Here is a 21,584-nt window from a genome sequence, read left to right as displayed (position 1 = left end):
ATACAGAGTTACAACTAAAGCAGGGAACAGGGTCTGTGGAGTGCTCAGCTACAAGCGGGGCGTCTGTATCACACCCCCTCCTCCCTAGGCCCAGGGTACATAGAGGAAGAGGGGATGGAAAGATCGGAAGGTGGGAGAAGACCAAGGCGAATCAGAGTCTCTTGGACACAGCAGGACAGCTGCCACTGTGAGTCACACAGCTGTGGTCTGCACAAGGTCAAAAAGGTCAATGTACTAGCCTGGATGGGAGGGGCACTCACACATCCTCTCCCTTGGTGAGGAGGCATTGGCAGTTGTGGCCATTAGCGCACAGAGAGTGTCGTGGGGATCCTATCGCTGGGATGAAACACAGTGACCAAGAGCAATTTGGGGAGGAAAGGGTTCATTTCACTCACAGCTTCCTGTCACAGTTCATCATCAAAGGCAGTCAGAGCAGGAACTCCCACAGGGCAGCAATACAGGGCAGCTGATGCAGAGGCCATGGAGGGTGCTGCTTCCCGCCTGCAGTCCACTATGATGGAGGCATTTCTTCAGTTGAAGTTCCCGCCTCTCAGATGACTCTAGCTTGTGTCAACTTGGCATTAACCCAACCAAGACAGAGTTAATTTTCCTTAGGGGTGTGGTCGCTGGCAAGTTGTCCACATTCCAGTGCATGTACTCACACCCACGTGTATATAAGAAGCACTAACTGGGTTCACTGGTTTATTCACTAAAGTGACATGAAGTTGTGAAGGAGTTGGGGGGATCATGACCTGTGTAGGACTAAGGGGAGGGTGAATCTGATTTTAAAAAGTGCATTGGATGTGTATTATGAAAATTTCAAAACTATTTTTCAAAATGCACAGGGATTCTTAATTCAATTATGTTTTTCACCATCCAAGAGGCACCAGTCACCTCCTGCAGAGCTGGTCAGTTCCAAGGGGCTCGTGAGGAATAACAGTGTGTGCCCAGTAGCGGCTGCACATGTGGCCAAGAGGGTTAAACCTTGTAACCGGTGCACTCCCTGGCTCAGTCAGGCTTGCCAGGGGCGTTGGCCTCATTGGGCTGAGTGACATGTCAGATCTCTTTGACACACACAGGGCATGGAAGTGGTATAGATGAGCTGGGCATTGTGGCACACTACAGTCCCAGCAATCAGGGGACTGAGGCAGGAGGATTGCTGTGAGTTGAAGACTAGCCTGGCCTATTCGACTATGAGACTCTGTTCAGCAACAAAAAGGGTCCGTGAGATGGCTCAGAGGGGGCAGGTGTTTCTTCAAGCCTCATGGTCTGAGCTTGATCCCGGGACCCACATGGTAGAAGGAGAGAGAGCCCATTCCTGTAGGTTATCCTCTGCCCCCACATGTTCACACACATGAAATAAAGGTAATAGGATATTTTAAAATATAATTTTCTTATTCCTCACCCAGATCTGCTCAGGACCCTCAGCCGGGCTCTCGTCATCCTGTCCCAGCACTTATGTGAAGGGTCTTCAGCATCACAACCCTCAGGCAAGGTCAGTGTCATTGTTAGGGAGTCTATTGCTGTGAGAGACACCATGACCACAGCAACTCCTATAAAGGAAAACATCTAATTGGGGTGGTTTGCTTGCATTTCATAAGGTTAATCCATTATCATTGTGGGGAGCATGGTGGCATGCAGGCCAACAAGGTGCTGGCAACATCTTCGGAAGGCTACAGGAAGTGGACTGTAACTCAGCATTGTATGATGAGCACGTGAGACCTCAAAGCCCACCTCCGCAGTGACACCCTTCCTCCAACAATGTGTACCTCTTAATAGTGCCACTTCCTGTAAAATCATGGGGACAATACATTCAAACTACCAGAGTCAGGGTAAACCAAGGGGCCTCCATTACCAACCAGGCCATGAAGACTGTACATTTTGCTAAGGGCAGGCTTCTGACATGAATGATGCCACCATAGCTTCCTGCTTCTTCAAAAACAAAATTCCTTAAAGCCATACAGGACTTGTGGCCATGACTGCCGACAAAGTCATTGTGGTAGTTATTTCCTCTGTCCTCCATTTCTTGTTCTCTGCAGAGATTCTAGCAGTGATTCAGGGTGTGTGTGTGTGTGTGTGTGTGTGTGTGTGTGTGTATGTGTGTGTATATGTGTGTGTATATGTCTGTGTGTATGTGTGTGTATGTGTGTATATGTGTGTGTATGTGTGTGTATGTGTGTGTATGTGTGTGTATATGTGTGTGTATGTGTGTGTGTGCATGTGTGTGTGCATGTATATGTGTGTGTGTATGTGTGTGTGCATGTGTGTATATGTGTGTGTATGTGTGTGTGTGCATGTGTGTGTGCATGTATATGTGTGTGTGTATGTGTGTGTGTGCATGTGTGTGTACGCACATGCATACTTGTTTTTCAAGGCAGGGTCTCATCTTCTGTGTCAGACTCCCAGAACTTGGAATAGCAAGTATGGACCTCCTTGCCATGATGAACATCCACAACTTCTGAGACAGGCTAGTTACTCATAGTGATCGATTTGTCCTGGGTGTAAGTCAGCACTTTACATTATTGAAGTTAGGAGTGACAATTGACTAATAATGGCAGCTGGACAGAATGGCAGACCACTGTAACCTCAGAACTTGGGAGGCCAATGCTGCAGATTCCCAAGTTCATGTCTATCCTGAGGCAACATAGTGAGATCTTACATTAAAGAAATATGAACCCTTCAGCCTGTATGATGGACAGATGGGGTGGGAGGGCAGTGAAACCATTGCAGATAGTGTCTTGGATGATGGTCACATGGGTGTGCACCTGAGAACCAGGGAACTGCGAAACCTGAAGGTTGAACCAGCTTGCCATGGCCTGGGCAGACAACTCATCATATTGTCCTGGTATGGACCAGTCACCTGCCACACACCGAGCACAGCAGTGGTGAAATTGGATGCCAGCATCTTCTGGATGTTTCTTACTTGCTCTTCACACTTTAGTGAGTGTGTATATTGCTGTCAAATGTGTAGGTGACTATAAACCATTCTTTCAGTAACAGTAGAAGACCAGGAAGGAAAAAACAAAACAATATGTTAAAATGCTTCCTGCAGGATGAGGGTTTGAGAACCCAAACATAAGACCTCGCTGAAGCACCAGAGTGTCAGGGAGTCCGGAAGTCATAGACCCTAGAGGCAGAGGTGTGATCGCATAGCCCCGCCCTTTCTAGGAAACAGAAACTAGCAGTGGATATAAGGTGCAGCTGACTCCAGCGGCAGTGCCACAGTCAGCAAACACAGCTGACCCAAGGATGACCCAGAAACTCAGCAAAACCTCTTCCAGAGAGCTGGACAAGTTCATAGAGGACCACCTCCTTCCTGACACCATCTTCCGAACTGAGGTCAGAGCAGCCATCAACATCATATGTGCTTTCCTGAAGGAGAGATGCTTCCGAGGTGCCGCCCACCCTGTGAGGGTCTCCAAGGTGGTGAAGGTGAGCCCCCCTCCAATTGAGCTGACCCTGGTGGGGAGGGAGCGGACCCTCAGGAGCCAGGCTGCAGCCCTGAGTGGGAGTGGGTTACCTACCTCTCTGTGTCCCAGTGTTCTCATGTGCACCCCTGCTGTGACACAAGGTAGAGAGCAGAACAGAGACCCCATGTGCTGGATGACTGGACAGAGGGAGCCTCATTGTCCATGTTTCCCACCTGTCAGAAGGGACCTCATGACAACAGTACCTAACTCAGCAGACATTTCATGGCTGCTGAAATGTCATCTTGTGACGCCAACTCAGCTCTTTGGGGTGTACACGTGTGTTAGTGAGTGTGCTCTGCATTTAATATAGGGAGGTGTTAAGAAATTGTGGGGGATTGGACTTTTGCGGGCCAAGAGGTGACATGGCAGGTGAGAGACAGACACACCATTCGGACAGGGCTTACGTGGGGAGTTTTATTGGAGGAAGGAATGGGAGAGAGAGAAGAGAGGAAGAAAACACAGAGTGATCTTGTGGAAAGAGAGAGAGAGAAAAGGAGAGAGAAAGAGAAAGGGGGACAGAGGGATACAGAGAGAAAGATGAAGAGGAAGGAAAGGTAGAAGTAGGCAGAGTTCTGCCTTTTAAAGGAACAGGGTACTGCCTAGGTGACACACTCTGTCGGGTATCCAGGGTGCAGGGACCATATGTGCCTGGATGCTAATGTTCTCCCTTTTATTTATTAAAAGGTTGAGGAGTTAGGTGTGACAGGTTAGGGAAATGAGGGCATGAATTCTCGAGACTGCTTCCTGCTGGTTCGTGGGGTGTCAACCTTACGTGGGGAACCTGGGAAAGCGGGAATGCTGGGCACGTCCTGGGGTAGCTGGTGGTTCCACTGCTGTCCAGGATCTAAGGAACTGTCTGCACCTCTGGGACCTGGCAACATGCTGGCAGGGCAGAGGACTCGGTTAAGTTTAGGGAATTGTTTTTTCTTGGATTCTGGTCATTGAGAGAGGGGAGTGTCAAGACCAGGGACAGCTGGGGAGGCACAGGCTGTCGATTAGCAGGACTTATCTGGAGTGCATCCAACATATCTGAGGTGAATCCAAGTAGTCTTCCTGGAACTTACAAGAATTCTTTGAGTTTTCAAAAAGTTTTAGACACATCAGAACTTTTACTGCTTACAATCTGTATTTGAATTTAAATCATAGAAACAGCAGTACACTCACCAGAAGTGATGCTGGTTGAAAGCATTAATGCTCTTTCTTCTATCCAGAAAACTGAGACAGATGTTTTTAGCACAATGAAAAGGACCTTTTAAGTCTATAGTTAGGAAACAACCAAAGGGACTCAACATCCTGAGCTTGTGGCTATGATAGCATAGTCCAGAGGTTAGGACTCTGCACAAGCTAGGTTAATAGCTTATCAGAATTGTATTGATTATTGCTAAGACTATGAGTTTTTGGAGTCTGAGTGTAACAGTAGCATAATAAGAGAGAGAGAGAGAGAGAGAGAGAGAGAGAGAGAGAGAGAGAGAGAGAGAGAGAGAGAGAGAGAGAGATCTGGAACGTGGTTCATTCTTTTAAATGTCTCAAATCATTTTCTCTTTATCAGCTCTTAAGCCTTTTTCCTCAGAGCTTTATTGATGTGGGATTCCCCTCCTTATGCTATGAATATGTTTTATTACCACTGGTTAATAATGAAGCTTCTTTGTGCCCATGGCAGGGCAGAATAGAGCCAGATGGGAAATCTAAACCGATATACAGAGTGTAGGGTGAGTTAAGAGTCACTATGCAGCTGCCGAAGGAGACAGACGCCTGCCCCAGAAACTTGAGCCTTGTAATAAAATACAAAATAGTAGAAATGGGTTAATTTAAGATGTAAGAGTTAGTTAGCCTGTGTTAATAGGCCAAGCAGTGTTTTAAGGAATACAGTTTCTGTGTGATCATTTTGGATCTGGGTGGCCAGGAAATGAATAGGCAGCCCCTGCCTATACTTTATAATTTACATTTGCACACCTTAATAACCTGCATTTACCCACCTTAAAACACATTCTTAGACCCTAAAACATTCTGAGATCTGCATATCTCAAGTTTTTCTATCTTTACAGAAGTGGCCCTTAAAGCACCTGCCCCTTCCCTGTCATCATGGTGTCTCCCTAATACTCGGGAGAAATCAGTCTAGTGAGTTTCTCTTTCTGAGTCTTGGAGCAAGGTGAACTGTGTCCAGACTTAGTATTAGCTCCAGGAGAGCGAGGCCTGGGACCTGAATTTTTACACAGAGAGCTGAGAAGGTGACTGAAGACTTGGTTGCTGCTGTAAAAGCGGCAGAGCTACAGTCGTCCAACAGCGTCAGGTCCTGAGAGGAATAAATTTTACCTGAATTAATGATTAGAAATGGCAGAGACTTACTTGCTTGGCTACCAAGGCGACCACCACAGGGTCCCCCAAGGTCGCAAAGGTTTCAGGACAGCATCCATCTTCTGGCTGGAAGATGTAGATCTGCAAGGTCTCAGAAGACCCCACAGGCTTCTGTGGAGTAAGGGCTCCTCGGGGGAGCAGCCGACCCTTGTTCTAGGCGACCTGAGGCAGTCTATTCTCCAGGGTCCTGCTGATCACAGTCTGAAGAGGGTTTTGCAGCAATTGAGGTGAAAGGCATTTTTTTCCCTCAGTGTCTAATGATGCCACTTATGAAGTTCCAGGTGGAGGTTCTTCTGTGCAGATCCATCTTCTTTGGAGGGAATGGGGGCGGTGCCAGGAGCTGGCATGACTCTTTTTTATGAAAAGCATATTAGTTAAACTTCTTAAATGCAATATTCTGCAGATCTCTGAGCATTTGAGGACTTCTGTGCATTGGGTTTATCTGAATAGTTATTTGTTTCTAGAAGCTTAACACTAAAAACTGACAATAGTGAAGGTCACACAGTAGGGGAGGAAATAATCTTCTATGTTTAGTTTACACTTGATTTAATTTAATATTGCTTTGTTAGGGCTCCCTTGTAAACAGCTCACAGGAAGGACAGGTGGTATACATCTCTAAGATAGCTTTTGTTAGTCTGAGATAGATCTTTATAACCTTAAATTTTTATCATATAGTCTATATTTTAGAGCTGAATCACATATACAGTGTGCTGCAGCAGATCAAACCATATATTTTTATCATCATCTAAAAGTACATGCTAATTTAAAGTACTTGAGACTTTTTTCTTAGTCTAGAAGGAGACACCATGAACAGAGCTCATTAGGACTGTTTAGAGCATTTTCTTAGACAATAGCTACATACATGCACACACAGAGTTAAAGCTAGTTTACATGTACACATATAGGGATAAATATAAATTATATGCATACACACATATACTAAACAGCGTTTGAGAAAATAAGAAAGGGAGAACCAGGGTGTGATGAGCAAGACTCTTCCATTTCTGACTCTCAAGTTGTAGCAAACAGACAGAGCATTTAGAGAAAGAGAGTAGACAGACAGAAGCAGGTCTTTGGAGCAGAGAAAAAGGAAGAAAGTGGAGAATCAAAGCCACCAGTGAATGAGACAGTAGATTTGTTGCAGGTCAAAGAGAGCAGATTCACTACAGGTGGAGCAGGTAGGTGGGGTCCCTGCATGAAGTGGGTGCCATGGCAGGCCCTGCCAAACTTGCCACTGTGCAAACATGCCACACCCCACAGAGTCAGTGAAAGAGGAAATTAGAGACAAGCAAGCAAAAGGGAAAAAGAGCGAATGAATTATTCCTGGCGGGCACTTTTAAAGGCAGAAGCTGAGCTAGGCTGTGGGTGCTGCACAGGGCAGAACCACACAGGCCAGAACCAGGCTCTGGGATCTCCTAGGTCAGACCATTGCCTGGAGGGAAGTCAAGGGTTGTGAGGACAACATCCTCAAGCTGCAGAAAGACGTAGACATGCCCGGGGTGGGGGTGGGGATACAGGGCTACAGCACCAATGCACACCTGTTCCAGACTCGGCACCTGCCCGCAGTCAGCACAGGGAGAGAAAACAGAGAGGGCACATTGGGGCTAAGAACTGTAGTCTTTAACCTTAGTAAAGATGGTGGTTAGGTCATCTGTCCTTCCCCTTAAACAAGATGGCACCTATACACGTGTTATAATGTACTGACAGACCATGTGAGAAATTTTTAGAGCAGTTGTATAGATTTTAATTCATAGTCAATTAGCAAGACACACATACAGGACATTCAGAATCACATGGTTGTGGCCACGCCTTTCACACACATTTTTTTTCACACATATGAAACAGACAGCAAACATCCCAAGTATCCTGAGCCATATGCTGCATGTCTCAGGCCAGCCTGCAACTGGGTGGGAAAGAAGGACCTGCCCAGCGGAGGGATGGCAGTGGCAGCAGTGGCAGGAGGCAGGCAAGGAGCTAACAAAGACAGGACAAACAGAAGAATGAGACATTTGAACACAAGCATGAGATGACCAGTGAAGCAGAACTTTTATAAGGGGGTAGACAGTCCCAGGCAGAGGGAGGGTCCGCCCCGGACAGGCTGAGCCTTAGGCACAGAGGGATGCAGCAGGAGGCCATGTGATGGGTTAGCAGAAGTGGGTAGGATAGAGGATCTCAGTGTGGCTGGATCACATGCTGGGAGCAAGAAGCAGAGAGACAAGCAAATGAAAACTAGGGGCAAGGACGGAGAGAGCTGTGATAGGGTACACCTTTCCAACTATGGGATCAGCGGCAAAAGTTGTAAAGGTCCGTGAAATATCAGGGCATGGAGCGCCAGTAATTGGCCATTCGGATTGATATCTGAGTTGGGTATTGAGATAGGCAGAAGGTCCAGGGCTGTACTCTAGATTTCCAGAAATTCAGCCTGGACTGTAACATAAGATGAATCCCCATTCATGGAAGCAGGGCCAGAGAAAGATGACTTTTCAGATGTACTGATGTTGGATGTGGGATCCCAGCAATCCTTAGTTGTAAAAGTGACTGGGTTTCAGGGCCCCAGGGTCCCGGTGCTCCTCAGACTGCCAGCGGGCAGGAGGAAATGCCAGGAGAACCTGTCAAGTCATGTGGCACCAATGTTATGTAATGGTGGGAGATAGGACCTTTGCGGGCCTAGAGGCGACATGGCAGGTGAGAGACAGACACACCATGCAGACAGAGCTTATGTGGGGAGTTTTATTGGAGCAAGGGAAGGGAGTCAGGGAAGGGAAGAGAGAGGGGGAAGAGTAAAGGAGCACAGAGTGCTCGTGGGAAGAGCAAAAGGAGAAAGTGAGAGAGAGGGAGAGAGAGAGAGAGAGAGAGAGAGAGAGAGAGAGAGAGAGAGAGAGAGAGAGATACGAGATAGAGAGAAAGAGGAAGAAGAAAGAGAGAAGTAGGTTGAGTTCTGCCTTTTAAAGGGACAAGGTACTGCCTGGATGATGCACTCTGTCAGGTCCCCAGGGCGGGACCAGATGTGCCTGGATGCTAGCAGGAGGCTCTTCCAGTACCATTATTGTCTCAAAAGCGTTCTCTTTGTGATTTCAATTCTTAATTTCAGCTTTTGTCCTGTGATTTTTTAAAACTGTTGCAGGTTATCTTCATGCAAGCACGTGGCGTGCATTTAGTCCATTCCTTCAACATTCTTCTACCACTGGGGATCGTGACAATAGTCTCATATGTCTGTGTTTACTCAGCCTCCTCTTGCCCACTACCATCCCGCCCTTTACTCCCACGCTGACCTCCCCTAGAGAGTCCCCCTCTGATTTCATGTCACATGCGTGTGTGCAGCTAAATCTGGATTCCACAGGGAGAAAATGTACCATTTTGTCTTCTCTCATGACCCATTCTTGCTCCTTACTAGACCCCTTCTCTGCCTCATGCACATAATCTCACTTCTCTCCCTCCCTCCCTGCCCCCCTCTCTCACCCCCCCCACAATCATATTTAAATCTAGACTTCAGAGATAAACACTGATATCTGTCATTCTGAATCTGACTTATCTCTCATACCATGAGGAGATCCGGAATCATCTATTTTCCTGCATAGAACCTGATTTCACTCTCGGGGCTGACTAGTATTCCACTGCGCATGTGCCGGCTTTCTCCACCTAACCATCTCCCTGGGTGGTGGACCCCTAGGCTGCTGAGAGCCTGGACTGCTGGCCATGGCTCTGCCTGTCGCCTGTCATTCTCATCCTTGTCTTTCAGGGCGGCTCCTCGGGAAAAGGCACAGCTCTCAAGGGCAGGTCAGACGCCGACCTGGTGGTGTTCCTTAACAATCTCTCCAGCTTCGAGGACCAGTTAAACCAACGCGGAGAGTTCATCCGGGAAATTCAGAAACAGCTGTGTGCATTGCAGTTGGTGGGACTTATTGGAGTGAAGTTTGAGGTTCAGAGTTCATGGTGGCCCAATCCCCGGGCACTCAGCTTCACACTGAGTTCCTCCCGACTTCAACAGGAGGTGCAGTTTGATGTGCTGCCTGCCTATGATGTCCTGGGTAAGGCACTCGGAGCCTCAGCTCCCCTTTCCATCCTTTCTCTCATTTTTTTCCTGTGTGTGTATGTGCGTGTGCATGTGTGGGGATGTTCACACGTGTGCAGATCTATGCACATGTTTGCAGGTGTGGGTAAAGTCCAGAGGCCAGTCTTGGATGTTAGTTACTTAGGAGCTGCTTTTGCTGAGAGACTGTCCTGGGATTTGCTGGCCCACCTTGGTGGCTCTGGCAGTATGCAGCTGGGGGCAGTGAGGTGTGAACTCTGATGGAGCTGCTCCCACAACCTTCTGCAGCCTGGATCCTCACCATGTTTATTAGGTACAGCACAGGGTGGGGGAGGGGTGGCCGGTATGTAGTTGGTGTCTGCAGGAGAGGACTCTCAGGCTGTAAACAAATATACTCAGATATATTCAGGTCTTCACTCAGGTTTCCTCCTACAAGACAGCCTGGTTTGTTTGTCTGTTTGTTTGAGATAGGTTGACCTTTGCCCTGGGGTCAGCTGATCCACTTATCTTGTCAAATAACGAGCCCGAGGGGTCCCTCTGTCTCCATTTTCCCAGCAACGGGATTTCAGGTGCTGATCCCTACCTCAGAATTTATGTGGGTGCTGGGAATCAGATTTTAGTTCCTTTTACTTGCCTATCGATCCCTTTAAGGGAGTCGTTTCCACAGCCTCAGGAGCATCCAACAGAACACCTGCACAATGGTCGGCTCTCTTTGTGGATGTGTGGAAATTCTGAGATTCTTAGAGTGGGACAGAGGTTTAGATAAGAATCTGTTTAATCTTCTATCAAAGAGAAGGAGACTTCAGACCTGTGCTGAGGCCTGTGTGTGTGTGTGTGTGTGAGAGAGAGAGAGAGAGAGAGAGAGAGAGAGTGAGAGAGAGAGATTTCCAAAATTACAAATTGGCCAACTCTACCCAAAAGCTACCAAGAACACTCCCTGAAAGCACAGTGGGACTTGGGGAGCTCAGAGAATAGTTGAGACTTTACATTGGGGAAACACAGCACCCTCTGTTGGACACTGTGTGATCTGCTCCTATTAACTTGCAAGTCACTTGCCCTTGGATTAGGAAAGCCATATTAACAACACAGAGTCTCAAGCAGCAGAGAATGAGAGGCCAGACTGGAAGTAAAAACAGGGCAGTATACTGTAGAAAATCACAAGAGACTTGGATACTAGCTGACAGGAAGGGGTGCAAAGGCAATGACCCAGAAATGAGCTTGGAGGTGACTCCCCAGAAGGCTGTCTTGGACATGGACTTCCCCAGCCTCAGCAGCTTTCCAGTAGGAAAGTGGGGCCCCCACAGAAGGACCCCCTAGGAAATGACGGTGAGTGACATCCCAAGAGAGGACCTCACTCACAACTCTACCCAAGATGACTTAGTCGATGCCCTACTGTGTGGTGAACCTTGAAGTTGAAACTCTGCCGGGTCACTGAGTGACAGGGCATGTCCCAGGATCACAGAGTGATTTTGCCATGTGCCAGCATCAAAGCCTGATGGTAAGGTCTGCCACAGCCATGGCCACACACGTGCACACACCTAGATCTGCCACAGCCGTGACCACACACGTGCACACTCCTAGGACACAGCCTGCTGCCCGTCTAGTCTACGCAAATGTGCACATGCACTCACACACAGCCATATGTGTTCCCTAGTCTACTGCCTAACCACTCTACAAGCTCTGGACACACACACACACACACACACACACACACACACACACACACCCTACTCCTCTTAGGACCTGGGCAAACAAAACCACGTGATATTCATTTAGGTCCGACGGAAACTCATTCAGTGAAAACACACAGCTGTTGGGGAGAGAGCTCAGTAGCTAAAGGCAGTTGTTACACAAGCATGAAGACCTGAGTTCAAATCCCCAACACTCACCTAAACAGAAAGGACTACACATTGACCTCTAACCAAGGGCTTACATGGCCAGAGACAGGAAAATCTCTGTGGTCTGCTGGTTGTCAGCCAAACTCCTTGCCCACAGAGAGACCTTGTCTCAAAGGAAGCAGGTGACAAACTATAAAGGGAGACACCTTATGTCTTCCCATGGCCTCTTAACATATGTGTATACTTTCTCTCAAACACACACAAACAACATATACACCAGACACAAATAGGGCAGAGACATCATAAGCACAAGGTATATGGCAGAAAATGCAGCAGACATCTCTGCAGTAAACTCAGACACAAGCAGGAGTGTACACAGAGGACATACACTGTGCAAAAGATGCTGGACACCAGGGCATGGTTGGCCATTCTTAGATGACTGTGCGGCTCTCTTGTGTGTGACCTCAGTGTACTGTTTCCTCCTCCTCCTGTCTCCAGGCCCAGCTGGTGGCAGGCACTTTCCAGGTGTGTGCAGTCCTGAGGTGAGGGACGACACATGGATGAATGGGGAGTGATGTTTGCTGCTGTGCTGTGCTAAAACTCTACGCTATTGAATGAACTCCATAGTCAGTGAGCTTGTCACCCCCCAGATAGACCAAAGGACCACAGAGAAGGGCTGTGCTATTAGCTGAATGAAGCTTCCTTGACAGGTCAACTCAACTACATCAAGCCTGACCCCCAAATCTACGCCAACCTCATCAGTGAGTGCACCTCCCTGGGAAAGGAAGGCGAATTCTCCACCTGCTTCACCGAGCTCCAGAGAAACTTCCTGAAGCATCGTCCAACCAAACTGAAGAGTCTCATCCGCCTGGTCAAGCACTGGTACCAACTGGTATGGCATCTGGTCCAGCCACTGTGGGCCCCATCTTACAGGGCAGAGAATGGAAGGGGTGATGAAGAGGAAGAAAGATGAGGAACAAGGTGGGAGGGAGGAGTGGTGGGAAGGGAAAGAGAGTTGTGAGGTGAAGGGGAAGTCAGGGAGGAGATGCTGAAGAAGACGGAGGGAGGGAGGGAGGGACCTGAGAGGAAGGAGGGCTTCCCATGCTAGTTAGGAATGATTTCTTCTAGTCCAGTTTCTGTTCAACCAACTCACTCTTCAGCTGCATCGAATTCATTTTTCACGTGTCATTGTGAACTCTGGGTTTCTCTTTATCTTTCTTTCTTGCATTATTTAGAGACAGGGTCTCACTAGGAAGCTACTGATGTCCTGGAACTCACTATGTAGACCAGACTGGCCTTGAACTCACAGTTCTGCCTACCTCTGCCTCCCATTGCTGGAATAAAAGATACACACCCTCACACCAAACCTGATTTATGGATTTCTAGTGTCTTCTTAATGCACTGGTACTTACAGTGACTTAGATTTTCCTGATGTGTCAAGCTACGTTTTCTTTTAATAACCATCCTGCAATATTTCTGGAGTTTTTATATATGTGTGAGATAGATCTGGTTTGAGTATATGTGAACCTGTTCATGAGAGCACACACCTATGATTGTACATGTGTGTACATAAGCATGTGGAGACCAGAGAGCGATGCCAGGTCCTCAGTCACTCCCCACCTTTTTTGTGTCCAGACAGGGTCTCACACTTGAGCCCACAGTGTGCTGAATCAGCACTTCTGGATCGTCATATAGTCCTGGGGACCCCTATTTCCATCCGCTTAGGCTGGAATTAGGAGTGGGTTCCTCACAAGCCTGACTTTGATTTGCTTCCTGGGATATGAGCATGATTCCTCCTGTGTCTGCTGGTAAATGCTCAGTCTCTGTGGACCACACGGTCTCCATCTCAACCACACAGCCCTTGGCTATAGCATGGTAGTGCACAAAGACTGAATCTACAAGGTTGGATATGACTGTGTGTCAATAAACCTGTGATGACAACATCAGGTGGCAGCTGAACTGACCCCGTGAGAAGTGGCCCCACACGGCTGACAGGCCCATTTCTCTCATTGCTTTTCTCTTCTCAGTGCAAGGAGAAGCTAGGGAAGCCGCTGCCCGCACAGTATGCCCTGGAGCTACTCACAGTCTATGCCTGGGAACAAGGGAGTGGAGACACTGAGTTCAACACAGCCCAGGGCTTTCGGACAGTCTTGGAACTGGTCACCAATTACAGGCAGCTTCGAATCTACTGGACAGATTATTATGACTTTCAAGACGACTACATCTCCAACTACCTGCTCAGTCAGCTCAGAAGAACCAGGTAGTCTGTTTCTCCATGACTCAGCTCCTCACCAGGGGCTCCAGGCTATAGCAGTGGAAATAGGGAGGGAGCTATAGGGAGTGGAAATAGTGGGAGCTCCGTGTCAATAGAGCATCTCTTGTTCTGTCACTGGGCACTGTCCTGCTGTCACCTGATTGACATGAGGACCTGCAGCCCTGGGAGTCAGGGGCGGGTTCTCCTGTCTGCAGATGAGAAAACCAAGGCTCTGACCTTGTCCAGCAGAGAGGGGAGCGCATGGAGCCGGAACCGAGCTGTTCCAGCTGTAGCAGTATCGTAAGGGCTGCGAGACATAGAACAGTGCCGGACTAGTGAACAGTAAACAATGCTGTAGACTTCGTCACCTGAGGAAAGGTTATGTGTTGACCTTGTGCTGTCTTCAGCCTTCATATCCCATCTTATGAGACTACCCACCACACAGATGAGAGAGGCTGAGAGACCTGACCCAGGACACACAGCTACTAAAGTGTAGAGGATTCTAACCCAGGCCTTTCAGGTTGTGTCCAACCACCCCGCCAGGGTTGCTCTATACTGTGGGGCAGGGACTCAGGATAAACTTTGGATAGCAGAGCTCTGCTGGGCTCCTCCCCTGTCCCTGTGCAGTGGTATCTGTAGCCCTGGTCAGCTGATCACTTCCCTCTCTGAATATTTCTCTGCAGGCCTGTGATCCTGGACCCAGCTGACCCAACAGGGAACGTGGCTGGATCTAACTCAGAGGGCTGGCGGCGGCTGGCAGAAGAGGCTGTAGCCTGGCTGCGATACCCATGCTTTAAAAGATGGGATGGTTCCCTAGTGGGATCCTGGGATGTGCCGGTGAGAACTTGTCATCATCTTGTCCCCTGTACACAGATCTGGTCACGCCATCTATTTCAAGAATATTCAGACAAAGATGCCCAGGCTTATAGGTTTTCTTGCCACACCGATTGCTTTACAGTTAATCTCAGAGATTGTCACATCACCCCTGCAGAGTTCCTGTCACTCGGCCTCCTAAGGAAGGACAGCCTCTGCTCTGACTGTCTGCTTTGTGTTCAGGCTCCTTCCTGCACTCTTTATTATACACTGGATCCTCACACATGCTCTGTCCAGTGTTCTTTATCATACAGTAGCTCACTGGATCATCACACATGCTCGTCCTGTGTTCTGTATCATACAGTAGCTCACTAGATCCTCACTAGGGCTCTACAAGGTATGCTTAAAAACATCCTTGTCTTTCTGGTGATATGAGAAGGCTCAGGGCTGGAGATGGGGCTCAGGCAAAAAAATAATTGCCACATAATTAAAGATAAGGAGCCTCCTATCATCCCCAGAACCATGTAAATAACTCAGACAAGAAGATGTGCACTTGCCATTCCAATTTTGGGAAGCAGGATTGGAAGAATCCCTGGGCTTGCTGACGAGGGAGCACAGCCTACTTGGTGAATCCAGTCCAGTGCACCTCAAAATGATAAAGGGGAGAGCACTTGAGAAGTGTTGACTTCTCTGTTGATTGTACACACATATATTTACAAATTTACATGTGTACAGAAATGCACACACACAAACAAGCAAGCATAGGATATTCAAACAAAATAAAGAAGGCAGAAGGGAAGAAGGCTGAAGCTACTGGCTCAGGGATGCTCAGCTAAGGAAAGGTGGGCTGGGATTCCCTGGACTCTGAAGCCAGGGCTCTAAAGCAGCCCATTTTCCTGTCTCATTGTCATGCGGCCAACAGGACTCAGCCAGACTGTGTCACAGACAAAGAGACACAGAGGGACCTGCACTTGGAATTTCATTTCATGGGACAGGGGATTTTCTGATGCTAGGGAACAGATGAGGTCATGCATGCACTCAGGATGGAGCTTAGTATAGGTGCGGGGGTGTGGGAAGCAAACCTCAGAAGGTCACGGAAAGAAATGAGAAGGGACCCAGGAGGGAGATAGCTGTGGCTGCTGTGGCCTCTAGAACTGTCTCACAGCAGACAGTGACTAGGCCCTGTCTCCCATTTGGTAGATCTGTTACTGACTAAGGGGACCGAAGGCAAAGGTACATACAATGTGCTACCCCCTCCCCAAAAGGTCCTGATGTTCATCTTTCCAACATGGGGATTGCTGGCCTTTGGTGGTCAGTCATAGTGCCCATACCCAGAGTTAATTTACATACCCTTCCAAGTAGGAATGTGGGCTCCTGACATGATTGTGTGTTTTCTGTTACAGACGGAGGTTGATGTGCCCTATCAAGAGGTTAGATGTTTTTCTTTGTTTTATTATTTTTTATTGAGCTCTACATTTTTATCTGCTCCCCTCCCTACCTCTCTCCTCCCCTTCAACCCTATCCCAAGGTCCCCATGATCCCAATTTATTCAGGAGATATTGTCTTTTACTACTTCTACATAGATTAGATCTATGTATGTTTCTCTTAGGGTCCTCATTGTTGTCTATGGTCTCTGGGATTGTGATTTGTGAGTTGGTTTTCTTTGCTTTATGTTTAAAAACCACTTATGAGTGAGAACATGTGATAATTGTCTTTCTGTGTCTGGGTTACCTCATTCAAAATGATGTTTTCTAGCTCCATCCATTTGCCTGCAAAATTCAAGCTTTCGTTATTTTTCTCTGCTGTGTAGTATTCCATTGTGTAAATGTACCACATTTTCTCTATCCATTCTTCAGTCAAGGGGCATTTAGGTCTTTTCCAGGTTCTGGCTATGACAAACAAAGCTGCTATGAACATAGTTGAGCACATGCCTTTGTGGCATGATTGAGTACCCTTTGGATATATACCCAAATTGGTATTACTGCATCTTGAGGAAGGTTGTTTACTAATTTTGTGACAAATCACCACACTCACATCCAAAGGGGTTGTACCAGCTTGCATTTACACCAGCAATGAAGGAGTGTTCTCATACCCTACAACCTCTCCAGTATAAATTGTCATCAGTGTTTTTGATTTTGGCCATTCTTACAGGTATAAGATGGAATCTCAGAGTTGTTTTGATTTGCATTTCTCTGATGAATAAGGATGTTGAACATTTCCTTAAGTGTCTTTCAGTCATTTTAGATTCCTCTGTTGAGAGTTCTCTGCTTAGGTCTGTGTTTCATTTTATTATTGGATTATTTGTTCTTTTGATGACCAATTTATTGAGTTTTTGTATATTTTGGAGATCAGACCTCTGTCTGATAGTGAAGATCTTTTCCCATTCTGTAGGATGTCGTTTTGTCTTGTTGACTCTGTCCTTTGCTTTACAGAAGCTTCTCAGTTTTAGGAGGTCCAATTTATTCATTGTTTCTCTCTCTGAGTGTCTATGCTGCTGGGGTTATATTTAGGAAGTGGTTCCATGTGCCACTGTATTCATGTATACTTCCCACTTTCTCTTCTATAAGATTCAGTGTGGCTGGCTTTATTTTGAAGTCTTTGATCTATTTGGACTTGAGTTTTGTACATGGTGATAGATATGGGTCACTCATGTGGGATTTTTTCCAGGTTCTTTGTGTAGGCATGTAGTGCTATGAACTTTCCACTTAACACTGCTTTTATTGTGTCCCATAAATTTGGGTATGTTGTGTGGTCATTTTCATTGAATTTAGGAAGTCTTTAATTTCTTTCTTTATATCTTTCTTAACCCATTGGTGATTCAGGTGGGCTTTCTGGAATTAGTATTGCTGTTGATTTCTAGCTTTAAATTTCAGTGATCTGATAAGATACATAGGGTTATTCCAATTTTTTAGTATTTGTTGAAGCTTGTTTTGTACAGAGTATGTGGTCAATTTTCGAGAAGGTTCCATGAAGTTCTGAGAAGAAGGTATATTCTTTTATGTTTGGATGGAATGTTCTATAGATGTCTGTTAAGTCTATTTGAGTTATAACATCTGTTAGTTCCCTTATTTCTCTGTTTATTTTTTGTCTGATTGAACTGTCCAGTGGTGAGAGTGGAGGGTTGAAGTCTCCCTCTATTAGTGTGTGGGGTTTAATATATGATTTTAGCTTTAGAAGTGTTTCTTTCACATATGAGGGTACCCTTGTTTTGGGGGGTATAGATGTTCAGTATTGAGATTCCCTTTTGATGGGTTTTTCTTGTGACTGATATGAAATGTCCTTCTTTGTCTCTTTTGATTGATTTTAGTTTGAAGTCTATTTTGTTAGATATTAGGATAGCTGCACCCGCTTGTTTCTTAGGTCCATTTGATTGGAATACTTTTTCCCAGTCCTTCACTCTGAGACGATGTCTGTCTTTGTGGTTGAGGTATGTTTCTTGTATGCAGAAGAAGGATGGATTCTCTTTTCATATCCAATCCATTAGCCTGTGCCTTTTTATAGGTGAGTTGAGTCCATTTATATTAGGATATTAATGACCAGTAGTTGCTATCTCTTGTTAATTTAGTTTTCATTGTCAGTGATGTTAATTTGTGCATTTTTCCCTTCTTTGGGATTTGCTGCTATGGTACCATCAAATGTGTTTTTGTTGATGTAGCCGACTTCCTTGGGTTGGAGTTTCCTTCTAGTATTTTATGTAGGGCTGGGTTTGTGGCTAGGTATTGGTTAAATCTGGTTTTGTCAAGGAATACTTGTTTTGTCCTTCTATGGTGATTGAAAGTTTTGCTGGGTATAGTCGTCTGGGCTGATATCCGTGTCTCTTAATGTCTGTATAACGTTTGACCATGACTTTCTGGCTTTCATTGTCTCCATTGAAAAGTCAGGTGTAATTCTGGTAGGCCTACATTTATATGTTACTTGGTCTTTTTCCTTTGCAGCTCTTAATTTTCTTTCTTTACTCTGTATGTTTGGTGTTTTGTTTATTATGTGGTGAGAGGACATTTATTTTGGATCCAGTGTATGCAGTATTCTGTAAGCTTCTTGTGTCTTCACAGACATATCTTTCTTTCGGTTGGGAAAGTTTTCTTCTATGATTTTGTTAAATATATTTTCTGTGCTTTTGAGTTGAACTTTTTCTCCTATTATTCTTAGTTTTGGCCTTTTCATGGTCCCATATTTCCTGGATATTTTGGGTTAAGATTTTGTTAGATTTAATGTTTTCGTTGACTGATGAGTCTATTTCCTTTACTGTATCTTCAGCACTTGAGATTCTGTCTTCCATCTCTTGTATTCTGCTGTTCGTGCTTGTGTTTGTGGTTCCTGATCATTTTCTCATGATTTCTGTTTCTATAATTCCCTCGGCTTATGTTTTCTTTATTGTCTTTATTTCAGTTTTCAAGTCTCAAATAGTTTCTTTCATTATGCTTGATTTCTTTTTCTTGGTTTTCTATAAGGGATTTGCTGATGTCTTTCAATTTTTTGTTTGTCTTTTCTTCCCTTTCTTTTAGAGAATTTCTCATTTCCTCTTTAAGAGTTTCAAACATTCTCCTAAAGTTATTTTTAGGTCATTTTCTTCTGCTTTATCTATATTTGGTGTTCAAGTCTTGCTGTTGTAGGATCTCTAGGTTTTACTGGTGTCATGTTGCTCTTTGTGGTGTTGCGTGTGTTCTTACCTTTTCTACTCATCTTTTCCTCTAATAAGTGTGGTTGGGGCTTTCTGTGACTGCTGATTAATCTTCTAGGTGCCAGTGAATTCAAGGCTCAGACGGTTGTTCCGTGTTCCTGGAGGTCGCTTAGTGCTCCCCGGGCTTTGCTTCACTCCCTTGGAGTTTGCTGTCTCAGGCACACTTTAGCCTAGGTTGTCGGCTTTGACCTTTCTGTAAATTCTGGTCTGGATCCACTCCTGCAGAGGTCCGTGGCTTGGAACTGGTACTGCAAAAGTTTCTGGCTCTGGTCTACTCCCTCAGAGATCCCAGGCTCACATGTGCCCATATCTGAGCAGAGGATCTGGCTCAGGCTTACTCCCTCAGAGGTCCGAGATTCACGCTTGGACCTGCAGAGGTTTCTGCTTCCTGCCTATTCCCTTTGATGAACCAGACCGTAGAGGTCCTGGCTCAAGCCTACTCCCTCTGAGGTTCCAGACTCACACCTGGATCCAAAAAGATCTCTGGTTCCTGCCTACTCCCTCGGAGGTCCCAGATTCCTGCCCAGAACCACAGGGAACCTGGCTCAGACCTAGTTCCTCATAAGTCCTAGATTCATGCCCAGACCCACAGGGGTTCTGGCTTAGGTATATTCCCTTGAAAGTCCCAGATTCACATCTGGACCCTCAGTGGTCTCTGGCTCTGGTTCACTCGCTCAATAGTTACTCCCCTGTACCTGCTCCTGTGGAGTTCGCTGTCTCAGATCTGCTCTGGCCCAGGTCACTGACTCCGTCCTGTTCCATCAATGTCCCTGAAGTGGATCTGCTTGTGTTCCCATGGAGCTTGCTTCCCCAGGCCCCTGTTTTCCTTTGTTTTTGTTTTGTTTCTTTGTTTGTGTTTTGTTTTGTTTTGTTGTGGGCTTCTGCTGTGTAGCCCAGACTAGCCAAGAGCTTGCCTTAGTGCTGGGTTGACAGCAGTGTAGACCTGATGTGCCCTGCCTTCCCTCCATTCTCAGGTGAACGAGAACTGGAATTGCATCCTCCTGTGAGCACAAAAGCAACTGCATAGAAGGTTCTGGAGTCAGGAGATGTGCTCCTCTGCTACAGGCCTTGACCAGAGAGGGCAGGATGCCCAAGGAAGCTCATTTTGGGAGCAGGTGTCCCTGTGCAATCCCCTGTACTTTTAAGTAAACAGGGTATGTACCCTCCTTACTTCAGGCCCCAGTGCAGGTTTGTCTAACGTAGGGTCATACTCCAGGCTTCTGACCCCTTCCCACCCACCCTTCCATCATTTCCCATCATATACTCCCTTCCTCACAGCCTGCTTCATCTGCCTTATCCTCTGACAATGTTCTTTGGGGCACAAGAGATTTAGAATGGGGGGAGAAAAGTCAAGCTTGACTTCTGTCTCTGCACCGGTTATGAGGATCTGTCCAATGTCTGATCAACAGCAATAAAGCAGAGCAGGTGCCATGAGGGTGTGTGAGACGACTCATAGACTTATAGGTGTGTGTGTGTGTGTGTGTGTGTGTTCGTTGTTCATCTAGATTCGTTTATTGAGCACATACCACATGCGTCCAGACACTGAGCACTCAGCAGTGGACAGAGCAAAACCAGTTCATTACAGTTATGATGTCACATAACTCACACAAATCTCCCAGGTCTCTTAACTCACATAAACTCAAGATAGGAATCCTTGGTTCCTTCTGTCCACATCCCCAAGACAAGACTCAAGACCTGTCCCATCCACTCAGATGCTATTCTGCAGCTGCACATGGCTACAGGGACCCGAGAGTGTGAGCAGTGCACATGAAGATGCATGGTGGCTGCAACATGCAGACTGGGGTTTGAGGAAATGCATGACAAAAGTTAATTGGGTTTGTGACACTGGTGGTCATAAAAACAGAAACCTGGTTGTCTGTGGTAATGATGAAATTTCGATGCGCTGAGTTAAATCACAGTGGATGTCTGCTTCCCAAAATCTCATGTGGCACAGTCTGACCTGGAACTCAGACATCCTTTTCCCTCCATCTCCCAAGTTCTGGAATATCACACACACACACACACACACACACACACACACACACACACTCCACACAGAGACCTAATGGTTCCATAGTTCAGTGTTGTGAATCAGCGACTCATTTGTCAGATCCAAAGACAACCATGTGTGCTCAACTCTTGT

General features: G+C 46.4%; 1 protein-coding gene across 2 annotated transcripts; it reads left to right on the top strand.

Annotated features, from left to right (window-relative positions):
* Positions 1-3,170: 3,170 nt before the first annotated feature.
* LOC148123168 (2'-5'-oligoadenylate synthase 1A-like) lies at positions 3,171-20,875 on the top strand. Of its 2 annotated transcripts, none has more exons than XM_087903757.1 (7): positions 3,171-3,423; positions 9,565-9,853; positions 12,404-12,585; positions 13,721-13,953; positions 14,631-14,784; positions 16,164-16,190; positions 20,416-20,875. In XM_087903757.1, the coding sequence occupies exons 1-7, from the start codon at positions 3,250-3,252 to the stop codon at positions 20,446-20,448; spliced, it is 1,092 nt and encodes a 363-aa protein (XP_087759883.1). In that variant the 5' UTR covers positions 3,171-3,249; the 3' UTR covers positions 20,449-20,875. The 2 variants fall into 2 exon arrangements, with proteins under 2 accessions (XP_087759883.1, XP_087759882.1); XM_087903756.1 differs by having other exon boundaries at positions 3,172-3,432.
* Positions 20,876-21,584: the final 709 nt, after the last annotated feature.

This window comes from Myodes glareolus, chromosome 2 (assembly GCF_982192425.1).
Source record: "Myodes glareolus chromosome 2, mMyoGla1.1, whole genome shotgun sequence".
Taxonomy (NCBI): domain Eukaryota; kingdom Metazoa; phylum Chordata; class Mammalia; order Rodentia; family Cricetidae; genus Myodes; species Myodes glareolus.
The sequence above is the reverse complement of the archived record's forward strand: the minus strand, read 5'-3'. Positions and strand labels throughout refer to the sequence as shown.